Here is a 19006-nt window from a genome sequence, read left to right as displayed (position 1 = left end):
CCAGGAATTTGTTTTACTGAGAGGTACAATTATGGACCTAATTTTTAAAGATTTTTCAAACAGGTGAAAAATTGCCCTAAATCATTTATTGAATATTCTTTACTCACAGAAATTAAACTATAGCATTTTAATCCAATTTAAAATTTTCACACATATGTGCCTGATCCCGCACTTCTTTTTTGTTACTTTTGTCAATTGTCCTGTTACTTCACCAGTATCAGACTTTATATATTCTGATAATTAAAGAGCCAGTTTCACTTTTTACTCTGGTCTGTAAAACATTGCTTTACTCTTGAAAATTTTTTGGTTCTTCGTCCAGTAAGATGTCCAGATCTATTAAGCATCTACAACATGTTATGAATGAATGTTGGTTATCACTTGATCGATTTCCATGACAAATGTTGTTGGTTATCATCTCAATATTATATTTATGTATTTTAAAAAGTATATGCTGCTGCTGCTAAGTCGCTTCAGTTGTGTTCGACTCTGTGTGACCCCAGAGATGGCAGCCCACCAGGCTCCCCTGTCCCTGGGATTCTCCAGGCAAGAATACTGGAGTGGATTGCCCTTTCCTTCTCCCTAAAAAGTATATATTGTCTCACAAAGAGTAAAATTTAAGAGGTAAAAATCATATACCATAAAGATTCTTTTCCTAACTTGTGGGCATGCCAAGTTGCTTCAGTCACATCAGACTCTACAACCTGTGGACTGTAGCCCACCAGGCTTCTCTAACCATGGGATTCTCCAGGCAAGAATACTGAAGTGGTTTGCTGTGCCTGCTTCCAGGGGATCTTCCCAACCCAGGGATTGAACCTGCATCTCTTATAGTCTCTTGCGTTGGCAGGCAGGTTCTTTACCACTAGTGCCACCTTGGAAGCCCCTAACTTAGGTCTCAGCAATCTTCTTCTGATTCTTTCCTCTGAGGTAAGCAGCATTACTAGCTCTTATGTTTAATTCCAGAGATTTTACACTAAGTTTATAGATATAAATATATACAGACACATACTTATTTCTTTTTTAATACGTATCAGTAAAATGTAATATTATGTTGTATTCCATGATATATGATGTATAATATAGAATAATTATATGATTATAAAACATAAGGCATAATTTCTATAGGTATATATAACATATAATTATGGCATGTAATTATATAGTATGTAATATAGCTCATAAACTGCTCTATCATGTACCTTTTTCACAGAACAATATTATTTGGGGAGAATTCTATATAAACACATAAAAAGCAAACTCATTTTGCTTCTTTTTTACAGTTTATTATTCCATTGTTTATTCAATTTTTCCTCTATTGATAGAAATTTAGATCTTTTGTGATCTTTCTTCCACTATAAACAAATCTACACCAAATCCTGTTGTCAACACAACATTTCATATATGTGTAAATGTTTTTGTAAGATGAATTCTTATAAGTAGAACTGTGTAGTCTGAGGTGTATTTAAAAAGTTTTTTTAAGGTTCCATCTTCTACATACTTTTTTTCCTATAAATTCTTATTCATGTTTCATGTTTACCTTCCTATATCTCATCTAATGTTGATTATAAAAATTTTTAATCCCCACTCGTTCACTTTCCCCATTTCACAAATGGGGCAAATGATAATTTTTAGTAGTTATGAGGATTACATATGATTATAGAGTGCTCATCATGGTGCTTGGCACATGAGAAATGATCAAGTAATATCAGTAATATTTCTGTGCTACAAGACACTGCTTATGCTGTCATCTTCAACCTTTACTATCACTTCAAAGATAGTTGTTATCCCAATTTAAGATAAGAAAATTGAGATTCATAAAGGTCATAAAAATGCTCAGTTCACACAGTTGTTAATGTCTTTGCTGCTTTAGGTCTTTTCTGGAGAAAAAGAAATCCTTTAGTGAGGCCTGCCCAGAACTCTATAGAAGCAGCATCTGTGGGTTGGAGTACAGACCAATCCTAGCAGAAGTAGAAGCAGTGTTTACTTTAATAATAATGGTTAAGACAGGCTTCTCAATTGTGTGCAGAAAGATTTAAAAGTAAAGGCAACAGAAGTATCCTGCATTTCTGTTAGGATATTTTTTCTTTTATTCTAAATCAAATAACATATAAAGAGGGCAACATATTGGAAAAATTTGCAATGATTTCATATTATGGCACTGAACACAAACCTCCTGCTTCCAGATCCCAGTCCTCTCTATGGCACGTCCCTCTGAAGGAACAATGGCTTTGTTGGGAAACCAGACTCTCATCTCCCACTTCATCCTCCTCGGCCTCTTCACACACTCACCACTGCACCTCTTCCTCTTCTCCATCATCATGGCCATGTTTCTGGTGGCCCTTTCTGGCAATGGGCTTATGATCCTCCTCATCAACACTGACTCCCGTCTCCACAGCCCCATGTACTTCTTTCTCAGCTGGCTGTCACTCATGGACCTCATGCTCATCTCCACCATTGTACCACGGATGGCCATCGACTATCTCCTGGGCCATGGTTCCATCTCCTTCACAGGCTGTGGGCTCCAGATCCTCTTCTTCCTCACCCTCCTGGGGGATGAGTGCTTCCTGCTGGCTTTCATGGCCTATGATCGCTATGTGGCCATCAGCAACCCACTGAGGTACTCGGTGGTCATGAGCCGCCGTGTCTGCTGGCTCATGGTGGCAGGGTCTTGGCTCTTTGGCCTCGTGGATGGGCTGATCCAGGCTGTCTTTACACTACGATTCCCTTACTGTGGCTCCCAAGAGATTGACCACTTCTTCTGTGAGGTCCCTGCTGTGCTCAAGTTGGCCTGTGCTGACACCTCCCTCTATGAGACTATGATCTATGTGTGCTGTGTCCTCATGCTGCTCCTGCCCTTCTCTGTCATCTCTGCCTCATATCTGAGGATCCTGATAACTGTGCTCCACATGCGTTCTGCTGAAGGTCGGCAGAAGGCCTTTGCTACCTGTTCCTCTCACATGGCAGCTGTGTCTCTCTTCTACGGGGCTGCCATGATCACCTACATGCGGCCTCAGGCCTATCATTCCTCCAAGCAGGACAAGGCGGTCTCTGCCTTCTATACCATGATTACCCCTATGCTCAACCCACTTATCTACAGCCTGAGGAACAAGGAAGTGGCTGGTGCTCTCAAGAAACTTCTGGGGAGGTGTTCTTGTGGTGTTGGGCAGAACTAGGTTGGTTTTAGCACCTGGAGATGTGCTCTGGGGCCAGGAAATCTGACCCAACCAACTGTAGTTTCATTGGAAGAGATATGAATGTGCCATACTAAAAATAAAAGTCATTCTCTGATTAAGGTTAGTCAAATTTAGACATGAGCTCAATCTATCATGTCCATGGTGAGTGTGACAATTTGGACAAAAAGTTGGGCTGACAGAGTTACAAGAATAGAAGACACACATCCTTCATTCCATGGTTGTTGAAAGAGTTGACAGGTGGAAGCTTTCAGCTGTGTTCTTCTCAAGCAATTGCCCATAGCTCAGAAGAGACATCTTGCCCTAGGCCTTGCTTCTCCTTGGGATAGTGGAGGATGCCTGGAGAGGTCAATGGAGGATTACAAAGGCTTGACTACCTTGCCTCAGCTTGACTCTGATGGCCCATCCAACTCCAGAGCTCCCCAGAGTTCCCCAACTCCAGTGCACTACACATAGGCATCATAGACCACTTCTCTCTGTATCCAGTTTTGCTTCCTTAGCTAACTTTCCATTTTATAGGTCTTCATACTGAGAAGATTCTCCAATAAAGTTTCTGCATGCAAAGTCTATCTCACTTTGCTTCTGGGAAACTTGATTTGTGATGCATTTAAACTCAGCAATGACAGTAACTTAGAGTTTGCTAAACAGGTCACTTGCTTCTTGGAAGAAAAGCTATGACAAACTTAGACAGTGTATTAAAAATCAGAGACATCACTTTGCTGACAAAAGTCCATATATTTAAAGCTATGGTTTTTCCAGTAATCGTACAGATGAGAAAGTAGGACCATAAAGAAGGATGAAAGCTATCAGAGAAATGCAAATCAAAACCACAATGAGGTACCATTTCATGCCAGTCAGAATGGCTGCTATCCAAAAGTCTACAAGCCATAAATGCTGGAGAGGCTGTGGAGAAAAGGGAACCCTCTTACACTGTTGAAGGGAATGCAAACTAGTACAGCCACTATGGAGAACAGTGTGGAGATTCCTTAAAAGACTGGAAGTAGAACTGCCTTATGACCCAGCAATCCCACTACTGGGCATACACACTGAGGAAACCAGAAGGGAAAGAGACACGTGTACCCCAATGTTCATCGCAGCTCTGTTTATAATAGCCAGGACATGGAAGCAACCTAGATGTCCATCAGCAGATGAATGGATAAGAAAGCTGTGGTACATATACACAATGGAGTATTACTCAGCCATTAAAAAGAATACATTTGAATCAGTTCTAATGAGGTGGATGAAACTGGAGCCGATTATATAGAGTGAAGTAAGTCAGAAAGAAAAACACCAATACAGTATACTAATGCATATATATGGAATTTAGAAAGATGGTAACAATAAACCTGTATGCGAGACAGCAAAAGAGACACAGATGTATAGAACAGTCTTTTGGACTCTGTGGGAGAGGGCGAGGGTGGGATGATTTGGGAGAATGGCACTGAAACATGTATAATATCATATATGAAACGAATCGCCACTGCAGGTTCAATGCATGATACAGGATGCTTGGGGCTGATGCACTGGGATGACCCAGAGGGATGGTACGGGGAGGGATGTGGGAGGGGGGTTCAGGATGGGGAACACGTGTATACCCGTGGCAGATTCATGTTGATGTATGGCAAAACCAATACAATATTGTAAAGTAATTAGCCTCCAATTAAAATAAATAAATTTATATTAAAAAAAAAACACCTGAAAAAATCAAAAGAATCGTCAACAATACCATGAAAGAAAAATAAAAAGAGACACAACAACCAAAATTTATGGAATGCAACAAAAGGAATTCTAAGAGGAAAGTTCATAGCAATAAATGTCTACATTTAAAAGAAAACAGGAAAAATCACATATAAACAATCTCACTTTATAACTCAAGTAAGTAGAAAAAGAACAAATGAGCCAAAAATACAATATACTGAAGAAAATATAATGAATAGAGCTGAAATAAATTATATAGAGTTAAAAAGACAATAGAAAAACAATGACACCAAGAACTGGTTCTATAAATAGACAAACTAAATGGAAAAACCTTTACCTAGACACACCAATGTAAAAACAGAATGCTCAAATAAAGTCTGAAAGGAAACAAACACAGTACTATGACACTACAGAAATATGGAGTACCAGAAGAGTGTGAACAATTATAAACAAATTGATTTGACAACCCAGAGAAACTGAATAAATTTCCAGAAACATATAATCAAGGCTAAAACATGAAAAAAAGAAAATCTGAATAGACTCATTATTAGTAAGGAGATTGAATCAATATAATATCACTATAATCAAAATCTCTGAGCAAAAGCAGTCTGGAACCAAACATTCAAAAAAGAATTAATACCAAACCTTCTCAAACTCTTCCAAAAAACAAAAGAGGAGGGGACACTTTCAATTTACTTATAAGATCAGTGTCACCCTGCTACCAAAACCAGGCAAAGATGCCACAAGAAAAGAAAATGGCATGCCAATAGCCCTAATAAATAAATATAGATGAAAAAAATACTTAACAAAGTATTTCAAATTGAATGGAACAATACACTTAAAAGATCATACGCAATGATCAACTGAGATTTATTCTAGGGTTGCACAGATTGTGCCACATCTACAAGTAAATCAAGGTAATATGTCATCTTAATAAAATGAAGAATAAAATCAATGATTATCTTAATAGATTCAAAAAATTGTTTATAAGATAATATTTTGAACCAAGAAAACAAAGATGTAAAAGGTAGTCCCTTCAATAAACACTGTTGGGGAGACTTCCCTGGCAGTCCAGTGGTTAATACTCGCCTATTCAAATGAAAGGAGTGCAGGTTCCATCTCTTGTTGGGGAACTGAGATCCCACGTGCCATGCGGCATGACCAAAAAGTAAAAAAAAAAATAAATGCCGTGGGAATAATTGGAAAACCACATGTAATAGTATGAACCTGAACCATTATCTTACAGCATACACAAAAATTACCTCAAAGTAGATTAAAGAGTTAAATGGGAGATGTGAAAGCACAAGACTCCTAGAATAAAACATGGCGAAGCAGATCCTTGACATTAGTCTTGGAAATCACATTTTGAATGTGACACTAAAAACAAAGAATAGCAAGAATAAATAAGTGGGACTCCATCAAGCTAAAAACATTTTGCACAGCAAGAAAAACTATAAACAAATAGAAAAGACAGTCTAATGAATGGGAGGGATATCTTCAAATTACATATTAGATAGGGGATTAATACCCAAATTATATAAAGAATTCATATAACTCAATAGCAGTAAATCCCAAAGAGACCATTTAAAATATGGGCAAAAGGATATGAAGAGATATTTTTCCAGAGAAGACATAGAGATGGCAACCAGCACATGAAAAGGTTCTCAATATTTCTAATCACCAAATTAAATCACGATGCAAATTGAAATCACAATGAGCTATCACCTCACACCCGTTGGTATGGTTGTTAAAAAGGAAGCAAGAAATACCAAGTGTTGGCAACGATGTGGAGAAAAGGGAACCCTCATGTACTGTTGGTGGAAATGTAGAGGATGCAGCCACTATGAAAACAATACGGAGTTCCTCAAAAAATTAAAAGTGGAATGACATTATGATCCACCAACTCAACTTCTGAGTATTTATCCAAGGAAAATGAAAACACTAACTCAAAAAGATATCTACACATCCTCTTCACTGCAACATTATTTATAATGGCCAAGATATGCAAACAGCCTGAGTTCACCAATGGGTGACTGGATAAAGAAAATATGATATGTATATATACATATATATGTACACATGTTATTTATATATATAGCGCCGAAGAATTGATGCTTTTGAACTGTGGTGTTGGAGAAGACTCTTGAGAGTCCCTTGGACTGCAAGGAGATCCAACCAGTCCATTATGAAGGAGATCAGCCCTGGGATTTCTTTGGAAGGAATGATGCTAAAGCTGAAACTCCAGTACTTTGGCCACCTCATGCTTAGAGTTGACTCATTGGAAAAGACTCTGATGCTGGGAGGGATTGGGGGCAAGAGGAGAAGGGGACGACAGAGGATGAGATGGCTGGATGGCATCACTGACTCGATGGACGTGAGTCTGAGTGAACTCCGGGAGTTGGTGATGGACAGGGAGGCCTGGCGTGCTGCGATTCATGGTGTCACAAAGAGTTGGACACGACTGAGCGACTGATCTGATCTGATGTTATAAAATTGGTATTAATGTCATTCCACACTGGCTGAATATCATTACATATATATGTAAATAACATTCCATGTTATTTAAATATTTACACATATATACATATAACGGAATGTTATACATATGTAAATAACACGGAATGTTATTCAGCCAGAAGAAAGATGAAGATTTTGTTATTTGTGACAACATGGATGAACCTTGAGGGCATTACACTAAGTGAAATGAGTCAGACAGAGAATGACAAATACTTGATGATCTCATTTATATGTGGAATCTAAAAAAAGAGAAAAAATATAGTCACAGATAAAGTGTAGAGACTGGTTGTTGCCAGAGGCGATTTGGAAAGGTTGGCAAAATGTTTCAGGAGGATCAAAAGGTACAACATATAAAATAAATATATCTTTGGGAATGTAATGTACAGCATGGTTAATAATGACTATAGTTAATAATACTTTATGGCATATTTGAAATTTCTAAGAGAGTAGATCTTAAAGTTCACATCAGAAGAGAAAAATTGAAATTATGTATGGTAATCCATGTTAACTATACTTATTGTGGTGATTGTTTTGCAATAAACACAAATATTAAATCATTATGTTGTACATCTGAAACTAATATAATGTGATATGTCAATTATGCCTCAATAAAAAAATGAATGCCCAAAACACACCAAAACAAGTCCTAAACTTTAGGCATATCATATTCAAACTGAAAGAAACTGAAAGAAAATCAAAGATAAACAGATAATGAGATTGAGACTTCATTATTGAAGAAAAAGGCAAAAGAAAAAAGGAAAATGGAGGCATCGATATTCATACCATTCCTACAGCTTTGATCATCAATTTTCTCCCACAAAGACATAAGTGACATCAGAGTAGTACTATTTTGGAGTTTCATGTGGGACTTGACACCTGGAAATCACTTGATACATTCATGTCCATCTAGTTGTCTATAGATAAGCAAAGATGTTCCCAACTTACAGTTTATTGTTGTTTAGTTGCCAAGTCGTGTCCAACTCTTTGTGACCCCATGGATGCCACCAGGCTCTTCTGTTCATGAGATTTCCCAGGCAAGAATCCTGGAGTGGGTTTCTATTTCCTTCTCCAGGGGATCTTCCTGACCCAGGAATCCAACCCATGACTTCTGCATTGGCAGGTGGGTTCCTTACCACTGAGCCACCAGGGAAGCCCTTCCAACTTACAGTAGTGAGATTTAAAATGGTTCAACTTTACAATGGTATGAAAGTAATATGCCTTCAGTAGAAACTGTTCAAACTTTGAATTTTGTAATTTTCCCAGGATAATGATCAGTTCAGTTCAGTTCAGTTCAGTCTCTCAGTCATGTTCAACTATTTGCAACTCCATGGACTGCAGCATGCAACCCTCCCTGTACATCACCAACTCCTGGAGTCTACACAAATTCATGTCCATTGAGTCGGTGATGCCATCCCACCACCTCATCCCCTGTTGTCCCCTTCTCTTCCCGCCTTCAATCTTTCCCAGCATCAGGGACTTTTCAAATGAGTCAGTTCTTCGCATCAGGTGGCCCAAGTATTGGAGTTTCAGCTTCAGCATCAGTCTTCCCAATGAATATTCAGGACTGATTTCCTTTAGGATGGACTGGTTGGACCTCCTTGCAGTCCAAGGGACTCTCAAGAGTCTTCTCTAACAGTTCAAAAGCAGTTCAAAAGCATCAGTTCTCCAGCGCTCAGCTTTCCTTATAGTCCAACTCTCACATCCATACATGACTAGTGGAAAAACCATAGCTTTGACTAGATGGACTGTTGTTGGCAAAGTAATGTTTCTGCTTTTTAATATGCTGTCTAGGTCGGTCATAACTTTCCTTCCAAGGAGTAAGCGTCTTTTAATTTCATGGCTGCACTCATCATCTGCAGTGATTTTTGCAAAATAAAATCTGTCACTGTTTCCATTGCTTCCCCATCTATTTTCCATGAAGTGATGGGACCAAATGCCATCATCTTAGTTTTCTGAATGTTGAGTTTTAAGCCAACTTTTTCACTCTCCTCTTTCACTTTCATCAAGAGGCTCTTTAGTTCTTCTTCACTTTCTGCCATGAGGGTGGTGTCACCTGCATACCTGAGGTTATTGATATTTCTCCTGGCAATCTTGAATCTAGCTTGTGATATAAGGTACAAAACTCTCTTACAGTACTGGGCAGTGACATGTAGTTCTGATGTATTAAATGCATTTTCAATTTATACTATTTTCAACTAGAGTATATTTATCCATACTTAACTGCATGGTAAATAGAGGAAGATCTATACAGAAACCTCTTCACCTGTGGAACTTGCACCTTTTGGCTAAGGTAAGCCTCACTTAAGCTGAGGACAGCAGAGGTCAAGGCCCCAGAACCCCACACACTGGGTGAAACCCTGGTTTATGGAGGAGGTGGTCATGATCAGCCCCAGGGCTGATCCCCGCAATGATCAACCCCTCCAGGCAAGAGGGTCCTTCTGCTGGAGAACTGTCCCTTCACCTGGGGCTGGTGGTGAAGGTACGATTGTTTGACTTCAACAAGGCAGACAGCTCTCATGTCATCAGCACTGCCTGTCCACCTGGTTCATCATCCCTGCAGGTGCACAGGAGGTCTGATCCTGGGCTAGGGGTGTGTGATGATGCCCACCTACTCATAGCTTCCAATGGAGCCCATAAGGGAGAGGGAGGAGATGTGGTGTGGGGATGGTCTAGTACAACTAGAAACTTGTGTCTGTGAGAAGTGGGAGGAAGGAGTGACCAGGACCAAGTCCCCTTGGACACTAGGGAGGTTGCAGAATGAAATGTTGGGCAGCACACATGTTGGTCTATAATACATCTACCCAAAAACTCATTGACATTATAAAGAACCACCTGAAAACTTGCTTCCTTTAAATGGCACAAAATTGCCCATCACTTTTAAAGGAATTGTTGATTATTAAAATATATATGCATTTTTAATAGAAAGAACTAACAAAGAGCTCATAGTGCACAGTATGTTAAATGAAGTTACTCATTTTATCCTTGCTAAAACCATGAGCTAAAAACATTAATTAATAAGCTGACTTAACCTTCTAAATGTACCCAGAATACTGTATAGCATAGGGTATATATATATATATGCTATGTATGAACACACAAATGCATATATAGGATCATTTTGCTGTACACTTGAAACTAACACATCTTTATAAATTAACTATACTTAATTTTTTAAAAAAGACCAAAGACAAGTACCCAGAACTTGTCTACTTCTGCTATCTTAAATTTCCACCACAGTTGAAGTGCCATGATCTCTTGCCAAGATGCCAAGATGCCATCTCATCTTAATGACTATGGGAGCCTTGTGGTGGACTCTACAGGGTACAGGGTAATTTTATAAAAAAGGGGCAGATCATACCTCCTCTCTACTCAAAGCTCTACGTTTCCAAATATCTATCAGGCTGTACGAGATGTGGGCTGTGCTTTCTGGCCAGCTCTCCCTCAGACTCTCCCTGGTGCTCTCTGCTTTAGAACACCGTCCTCAGCCTTTGCTCAGCTGTCCCCTCTGCCTGGAACACTTTGCATCAGTATCTAGGCTCCAAACTCTCCCAGGACTGGACTGTGCCCCCTCCTTCACTACTGTGTGTACACACCAACTTGGTGCCCAAAAGCCCTAGGCTCTCAGGATATGAGTGCAGGTCTCTTGGGAGTAGTGAAAATGGAATGATTGAGGGGGGATTTTTTGGTAGACTCTATTCAGGGACATGTTTGTAGAAGGCATGGCTTAAGAGATTATTTCACAAATCTCTCCAGAGTTCTTGTGATAGAAACATGATAGAAGCCAGTTCTTGCTGAAGTTTTCTCCTCATACCTTATTTCCCTTCTAAACATGGTATCAGTGATAAAGAATCAATCTTCCCTCAAATTCCTACTAGCATGGAATGACAAATTTGCAATCTCTGAACTTCCCAAGGTATTTTTCATGTAAGAAGACTAAAAAGAAGTTATAGCTGTTTTTCTTTGATATTTTACACATTGATACTTATATTTAAAGTACAATTTCAAGAAAGGACAAATCTCATCATATTGCTTAACACCATCAGAAACATTGAACTTGAGTTTGTGTTACACTAAGCTCCTCTGTCCATGGATTTCTCCAGGCAAGAATACTGGATTAGGTAGCCATTCCATTCTCCAGGGGATCTTCCCCACCCAGGAACCGAACCCGGTCTCCCACATTGCAGGCATATTCTTTAACATCTAAGCCACCAGGGAAATCCCAATTAGTGTTAGTGCCATGAAATATTGGACTTACTTTACTAGTAGCTATGGTACTGGTGGCTCAGACAGTAAAGCATGTGTCTACAATGTGGGAGACCTGGGTTCAACCCCTGGGTTGGGAAGATTCCCTGGAGAAGGAAATGGCAATCTACTCCAGTACTATTGCCTGGAAAATCCCATGGACAGAGGAGCCTGATAGGCTACAGTCCATGGGATCACAAAGAGTCAGACATGACTGAGCGATTTCACTATATATGGTGCCCTGAAGCTGGGAAAGATAGAGAGAAGGAGGAAAAGGGGGTGACAGAGGATGAGATGGTTGGATTGCACATTGACTCAATGGACATGAGTTTAAACAAACTCTGGGAGATAGTGTAGGACAGGGAAACCTGGCGTGCTGTGGACTATGGGGTTGCAGAGTCAGACGCAACTGAGCAAATGAATGACAACAATGTTGATGCAGATGATAAAGTGAAGCCCAGAGAATGAAGTAACTTTGTCCAAGTTGCACAGTTTCTACATCTCAGGCCACCTCTGATCTTTGCACCTCATTTCAGTGAACAATGAGTTTTGAATCTCTATCTACTCCTTGCTTACTTTTAACATGCAGTTCAGAAGACAGACTTTCCCTAGCAAACCTGGGGAAAAGGTAAATAATATATCTACAGTCCTTTATTGCATGGAGAGTGGTGCTCAATGGAGGAAAGATTCATTGTGATACTGATCACTTATCATCTGTTACACTGACCTCTTGTATCCAAATATTTTCAGATTGCTCAGCTCATAGCCTCACCCCAACTAGGCACAAGGGCCCAATTTGTACTGAGGAGGAAGTCTGAGCCACAAGAAGACTTGAGATTGCAGAGGAAAGACAAAATCAAGAGAGGAAACCCCAGAAGGGTGGACATGACTACATTCTCCATATCCCTAGAACTTTCTTCCGGGCTCTCATTACCTCCATGTTACTCAGTCTGTAAATAAGTGGGTTGAGCATCGGGGTAAAGATGGTATAGAAGATGAAGGTGGCTCATTCTCCCACTGATGTCCCAGCAGAGGCTTTCTGCATGTACCTAAAGATGGCTCCCCCAGGGTAAGGGCACCAGAGCTGGGTGAAAGAAGCTGTGGTCAGAGCCTTCTGTTTCCCCCTCAGTGGAGGTCATGTTAATCACAGCAGTGAGGACCCAGGCATAGGAAGCCACAATGACCCCCAGGGGCAGCAGCAGCATGACCACACAGCAAGCATAGATGAGGTCCTCAAAGAGGGATGTGTCTGCACAAGAGAGATGCAGCAGGGTGGAAAACTCACAGAAGAAGTGGTCCATCTGAGAGAGCCACAGTAGGGGAAGCTGAAGACCATGCCCGCGTTAATCAGTTACTCCACTCACCCAGGATGCCAGGCTATCAGATAGCAAATCTTCCATTTCATGGGCACAGGGTACCTATCGCAGGGTGTGACACATAGCCATGTACCTGTCATAGGCTATGACTGCCAGGAAGAAGCACTGACCATTTAGAAGACCTGAGTAGCACAGCCGCCCTGAGACATGAAGTTACTTCCTGAGATAAAGTTGGCTGCCATCTTGGGCACCACTGTACCCATCATGGTCAGGTCCATGATAGAGAGCTGGCTGAAAAAAAAGTACATGGGGGTGTGCAGTGGCCTGTCAGACTGAGTGAGCAGGAGGAAGAGGATGTTGCCAGCCAGGGCAGTAGCAGAGGCCAGAAGGACAAGGGGGAAAGGAAGAAGTCATATGGTGAGTAGCTGAACAGACCCAAAAGGATAAATTCTGATAGGGAGGTGTCATTCTAGATGTTCATGGCATTGACCCTGAGGGAAGAAAAAGCAAGCATAAAAACAATATAACTTACCAGACAACTCCATCACATAAGGAAAATAACCATCTTCCATTTCTACCTCAGATCTCTGATATAGCCCCATCCTTTCCTCCTGCCATGAAAATTCATTTCGTCTCAGTTGACATCAGTGATTATCAAGCAGGATTTGATCTTATTTCTCTTGAAAGACTAAGAAGCAGGCCCTCAGAGGAGGAGAGTCAGAGAATGAAAGGGAGAGAGAGGAGCTTTAAATAACAGGTGAATAGCTGTAGATTTAGGCAAAGGGAATATACATTTTAAAAGATATGGAAAATAAAATTTGTCACCCCCAAATTTCTCCTTAGCATATGGATTTACTTAGAGCTGAAAATAATCAAGGCCCAAAAGACTAAAGAAGAAACTGACTTTCACCCCAAGTACCTAAAAGAATTTAAAAGAGTACCAAAAGAGAAATCTGCAAAGAACATGGACTCAGTGTACCTGTGTGTGAGAGCAGACTCTAGGGAGGGCCTAGACATCAGAGGTCACTCAGTTTCCCATTGTCGCTGCATAGCCCAGCAAACATTTATTTACCAAACATTTGCTTTTTCATCACCATGTAAATAGTCACAAACCACGATCGCCAACATCCTCTTTTGTATTGAAAGCCAAGAGAGTATTTAAGGTGAGGTCCTTTCCACAGGGTCGCAAAGAGTCGGACTGAGGGACTTTCATTTTCACTTTTGTCCTTTTGGTGAGTTAATCACTTTTCTTGGGTCTCTCCCACATACGAAAGTTATTAAACCTGTGTTTGATTTTCTCCAGTAAATGTTTATCAGGTGAATTTAATTCTTAGACCATCCTGAAAACCTAGACAAGTAGAGGAAAATTTCTTCCTCTAATGAGTCTCGCGGAGAAGGCAATGGCACCCCACTCCAGTACTCTTGCCTGGAAAATCCCATGGACGGAGGAGCCTGGTAGACTGCAGTCCATGGGGTCGCGAAGAGTCGGACATGACTGAGCGACTTCACTTTCACTTTCATGCACTGGAGAAGGAAATGGCAACCCGCTCCACTGTTCTTGCCTGGAGAATCCCAGGGATGGTGGAGCCTGATAGGCTGCCATCTATGGGGTCGCACAGAGTCGGACACGACTGAAGCGACTTAGCAGCAGCAGCAGCAGTGAGTCTTGGGTGTGAAGAGAGAGAAAGAGAGAGGAGGTGGGAAAGGGGGGAATAGATGTAAGGACAAACCAACTTGAAAACAAAGGAAAAGACTCCTACCTCCCTCTTTCCTTAGCAATTACTTAGAAGAAGTATAATTGTAACTTCCTTATGTCTCTGATAAGGTAAGTGAATGTGTGCAAAGTCGCTTTAGTTGTGCCTCTTTGCGACCCTATGGACTGTAACCCACCAGGTTCCTCTATACAAGGGATTTTTCAGGTAAGAATACTGGAGTGGGGTATCCTGCCCTCCTCCGGGGGATCTTCCTGAACAAAGGACTGAACCCGTGTCTCTTACGTCTACCTGCATTGGCAGATGGGTTCTTTACCATTAGTGCCACCTGGGAAGCCCAGGGATTGATAAGCTATAGAGATTTGACAGAATGTGGTCCACTGGAGAAGGGAATGGCAAACCACTTTGGTATTCTTGCCATGAGAACCCCATGAACAGTATGAAAAGGCAAAATGATAGGATACTGAAAGAGAAACTTCCCAGGTCAGTAGGTGCCCAATATGCTACTGGAGATCAGTGGAGAAATAACTCCAGAAAGAATGAAGGGATGGAGCCAAAACAAAAACAATACCCAGCTGTGGATGTGACTGGTGATAGAAGCAAGGTCCGATGCTATAAAGAGCAATATTGCATAGGAACCTGGAATGTCAGGTTCATGAATCAAGGCAAATTGGAAGTGGTCAAACAAGAGATGGCAAGAGTGAATCAGGAATGAATCTAGGAGTGAATTCCAAGAGTGAATCTAGGAATCAGCGAACTGAAATGGACTGGAATGGGTGAATTTAACTCAGATGACCATTATATCTACTACTGCGGGCAGGAATTCCTCAGAAGAAATGGAGTGGCCATCATGGTCAACAAAAGAGTCTGAAATGCAGTACTTGGATGCAATCTCAAAAACAACAGAATCATCTCTGTTTGTTTCCAAGACAAACCATTCAATATCACAGTAATCCAAGTCTATGCCCCAACCAGTAACGCTGAAGAAGCTGAAGTTGAACGGTTCTATGAAGACCTACAAGACCTTTTAGAAAAGATGTCCTTTTCACTATAGGGGACTGGAATGCAAAAGTAGGAAGTCAAGAAACACCTGGAGTAACAGGCAAATTTGGCCTTGGAATACGGAATGAAGCAGGGCAGTTTTGCCAAGAAAATGCACTGATCATAACAAACACCCTCTTCCAACAACACAAGAGAAGACTCTATACATGACATCACCAGATGGTCAACACCGAAATCAGATTGATTATATTCTTTGCAGCCAAAGATGGAGAAGCTCTATACAGTCAGCAAAAAAAGACCAGGAGCTGACTGTGGCTCAGACCATGAACTCCTTATGGCCAAATTCAGACTTAAATTGAAGAAAGTAGGGAAAACCACTAAACCATTCAGGTATGACCTAAATCAAATTCCTTATGATTATACAGTGGAAGTGAGAAATAGATTTAAGGGACTAGGTCTGATAGAGTGCCTGATGAACTATGGAATGAGGTTCGTGATATTGTACAGGAGACAGGGATCAAGACCATTACCGCAGAAAAGAAATGCAAAAAAGCAAAATGGCTGTCTGGGGAGGGCTTACAAATAGCTGTGAAAAGAAGAGAAGTGAAAAGCAAAGGAGAAAAGGAAAGATATAAACATCTGAATGCAGAGTTCCAAAGAATAGCAAGAAGAGATAAGAAAGCCTTCTTCAGCGATCAATGCAAAGAAATAGAGGAAAACAACAGAATGGGAAAGACTAGGGATCTCTTCAAGAAAATCAGAGATACCAAAGGAACATTTCATGCAAAGATGAGCTCAATAAAGGCAGAAATGGTATGGACCTAACAGAAGCAGAAGATATTAAGAAGAGGTGGCAAGAATACACAGAAGAACTGTACAAAAAAGATCTTCACGACCTAGATAATCACGATGGTGTGATCACTGACCTAGAGCCAGACATCGTGGAATGTGAAGTCAAGTGGGCCTTAGAAAGCATCACTACGAACAAAGCTAGTGGAGGTGATGGAATTCCACTTGAGCTATTCCAAATCCTGAAAGATGATGCTGTGAAAGTGCTGCACTCAATATGCCAGCAAATTTGGAAAACTCAGCAGTGGCCACAGGACTGTAAAAGTCAGTTTTCATTCCAATCCCAAAGAAAGGCAATGCCAAAGAATGCTCAAACTACCACACAATTGCACTCATCTCACACACTAGTGAAGTAATGCTCAAAATTCTCCAAGCCAGGCTTCAGCAATATGTGAACCGTGAACTTCCTGATGTTCAAGCTGGTTTTAGAAAAGGCAGAGGAACCAGAGATCAAATTGCCAACATCCACTGGATCATAGAAAAAGCAAGAGAGTTCCATAAAAACATCTATTTCTGCTTTATTGACTATGCCAAAGCCTTTGACTGTGTGGATCACAATAAACTGTGGAAAATTCTGAAAGAGATGGGAATACCAGACCACCTGATCTGCCTCTTGAGAAATTTATACGCAGGCCAGGAAGCAACAGTTAGAACTGGACATGGAAGAACAGACTGGTTCCAAATAGGAAAAGGAGTTCGTCAAGGCTGTATATTGTCACCCTGTTTATTTAACTTATTAGCAGAGCACATCATGAGAAACGCTGGACTGGAAGAAACACAAACTGGAATCAAGATTGCCGGGAGAAATATCAATAACCTCAGATATGCAGATGACACCACCCTTATGGCAGAAAGGGGAGAGGAACTAAAAAGCCTCTTGACAAAAGTGAAAGTGGAGAGTGAAAAAGTTGGCTTAAAGCTCAACATTCAGAAAACGAAGATCATGGCATTCGGTCCCACCACTTCATGGGAAATAAATGGGGAAACAGTGGAAACAGTGTCAGACTTTATTTTGGGGGGCTCCAAAATCACTGCAGATGGTGACGGCAGCCACGAAATTAAAAGACGCTTACTCCTTGGAAGGAAAGTTATGACCAACCTAGATAGCATATTTAAAAGCAGAGACATTACTTTGCCAACAAAGGTTCTTGTAGTCAAGGCTATGGTTTTTCCAGTGGTCATGTATGGATGTGAGAGTTGGACTGTGAAGAAGGCTGAGCGCCAAAGAACTGATGCTTTTGAACTGTGGTGTTGGAGAAGACTCTTGAGAGTCCCTTGGACTGCAAGGAGATCCAACCAGTCCATTCTGAAGGAGATCAGCCCTGGGATTTCTTTGGAGGGAATGATGCTAAAGCTGAAACTCCAGTACTTTGGCCACCTCATGCGAAGAGTTGACTCATTGGAAAAGACTCTGATGCTGGGAGGGATTGGGGGCAGGATGAGAAGGGGACGACAGAGGATGAGATGGCTGGATGGCATCACTGACTCAATGGACGTGAGTTTGAGTGAACTCCAGGAGTTGGTGATGGACAGGGAGGCCTGGTGTGCTGCGATTCATGGGGTCACAAAGAGTCGGACACGACTGAGCGACTGATCTGATCTGATCTGATCTGATCAATCTTTTTAAAGTAAAATAATCTCTAACCAAACTTCTGAATCAGGAATGTCTTTTCAGGGATCTAAAATCCATCTCTTTGAAATGTAATCATCAAGGAAGATAGAATCCTTACTTCCTGAGTTGGACACAACTGAAGCAGCTGAATGAATTGCCGGGAGAAATATCAATAACCTCAGATATGCAGATGACTGTGATCTGAATGATGATTCATCATGTCCCCTACCCACCACCTCCCAGCTAGAAACTGTTTCTATGAGGGGTTTTGTTTTTGTTTTTAGATTCTACATATAAGTGAGATCATGGAGTATTTGTCTTTCTCTGTCTGTTTTATCTCACTTAGCAGAATGCTTTCAAAATTCATCTGTATTGTTGCACATGGCAGGATTTCTTATTTTTTAATGGATGAATTGTAACCCATTGTATATACCCATACTTTTTCTTTTTTTTTCTTCCTTTTTTTCCAGCATTTTTAGAACCTTCTTTATGGTGAGTGTTCTTTTTTCCTCCCAGTTTTAGTGAGATATAACTGACATGTAGCACTGTATAAGTTTCAAGTGTACAGCATAATGATTTGATGTAAATACATTATGAGATTATCACAAAATTTAATTAACTTTAGTTATCATCTCATATAAATACAAATTTTTTTTCCTTGTATGAGAACTCTTAGAACTCTCTCTTAACAGTTTTCATATTACAATGCAGCAATGTGATATTCACATTTATAGCTGCTGAGAGATTGAACACACAGACAATGGACCATATATAAAAAAAGAACTCTGAGCCACAAACTGCAAGAACTTGCCAAGGAACTCAACCCTCTTGTCAATCATAAACAGTCCAGCCAGGAAGAGAGTCTTGTAG

General features: G+C 40.6%; 1 protein-coding gene across 1 annotated transcript; it reads left to right on the top strand.

The window, feature by feature from the left end:
- Positions 1-2098: 2098 nt before the first annotated feature.
- Positions 2099-3170, top strand: LOC147369139 (olfactory receptor 2V1-like). Its single transcript, XM_086411103.1, has one exon. It carries the CDS (start codon positions 2196-2198, stop codon positions 3168-3170), a length of 975 nt encoding a protein of 324 aa, XP_086267229.1. The 5' UTR covers positions 2099-2195.
- The last annotated feature ends 15836 nt before the right edge of the window (positions 3171-19006 follow it).

Source organism: Bos grunniens, chromosome 7 (genome assembly GCF_055505025.1).
Source record: "Bos grunniens cultivar Pamir isolate PY7600 chromosome 7, Bosgru_T2T1.0, whole genome shotgun sequence".
In the NCBI taxonomy this organism is placed as follows: domain Eukaryota; kingdom Metazoa; phylum Chordata; class Mammalia; order Artiodactyla; family Bovidae; genus Bos; species Bos grunniens.
This window is presented reverse-complemented; position numbering and strand designations above follow the sequence as displayed.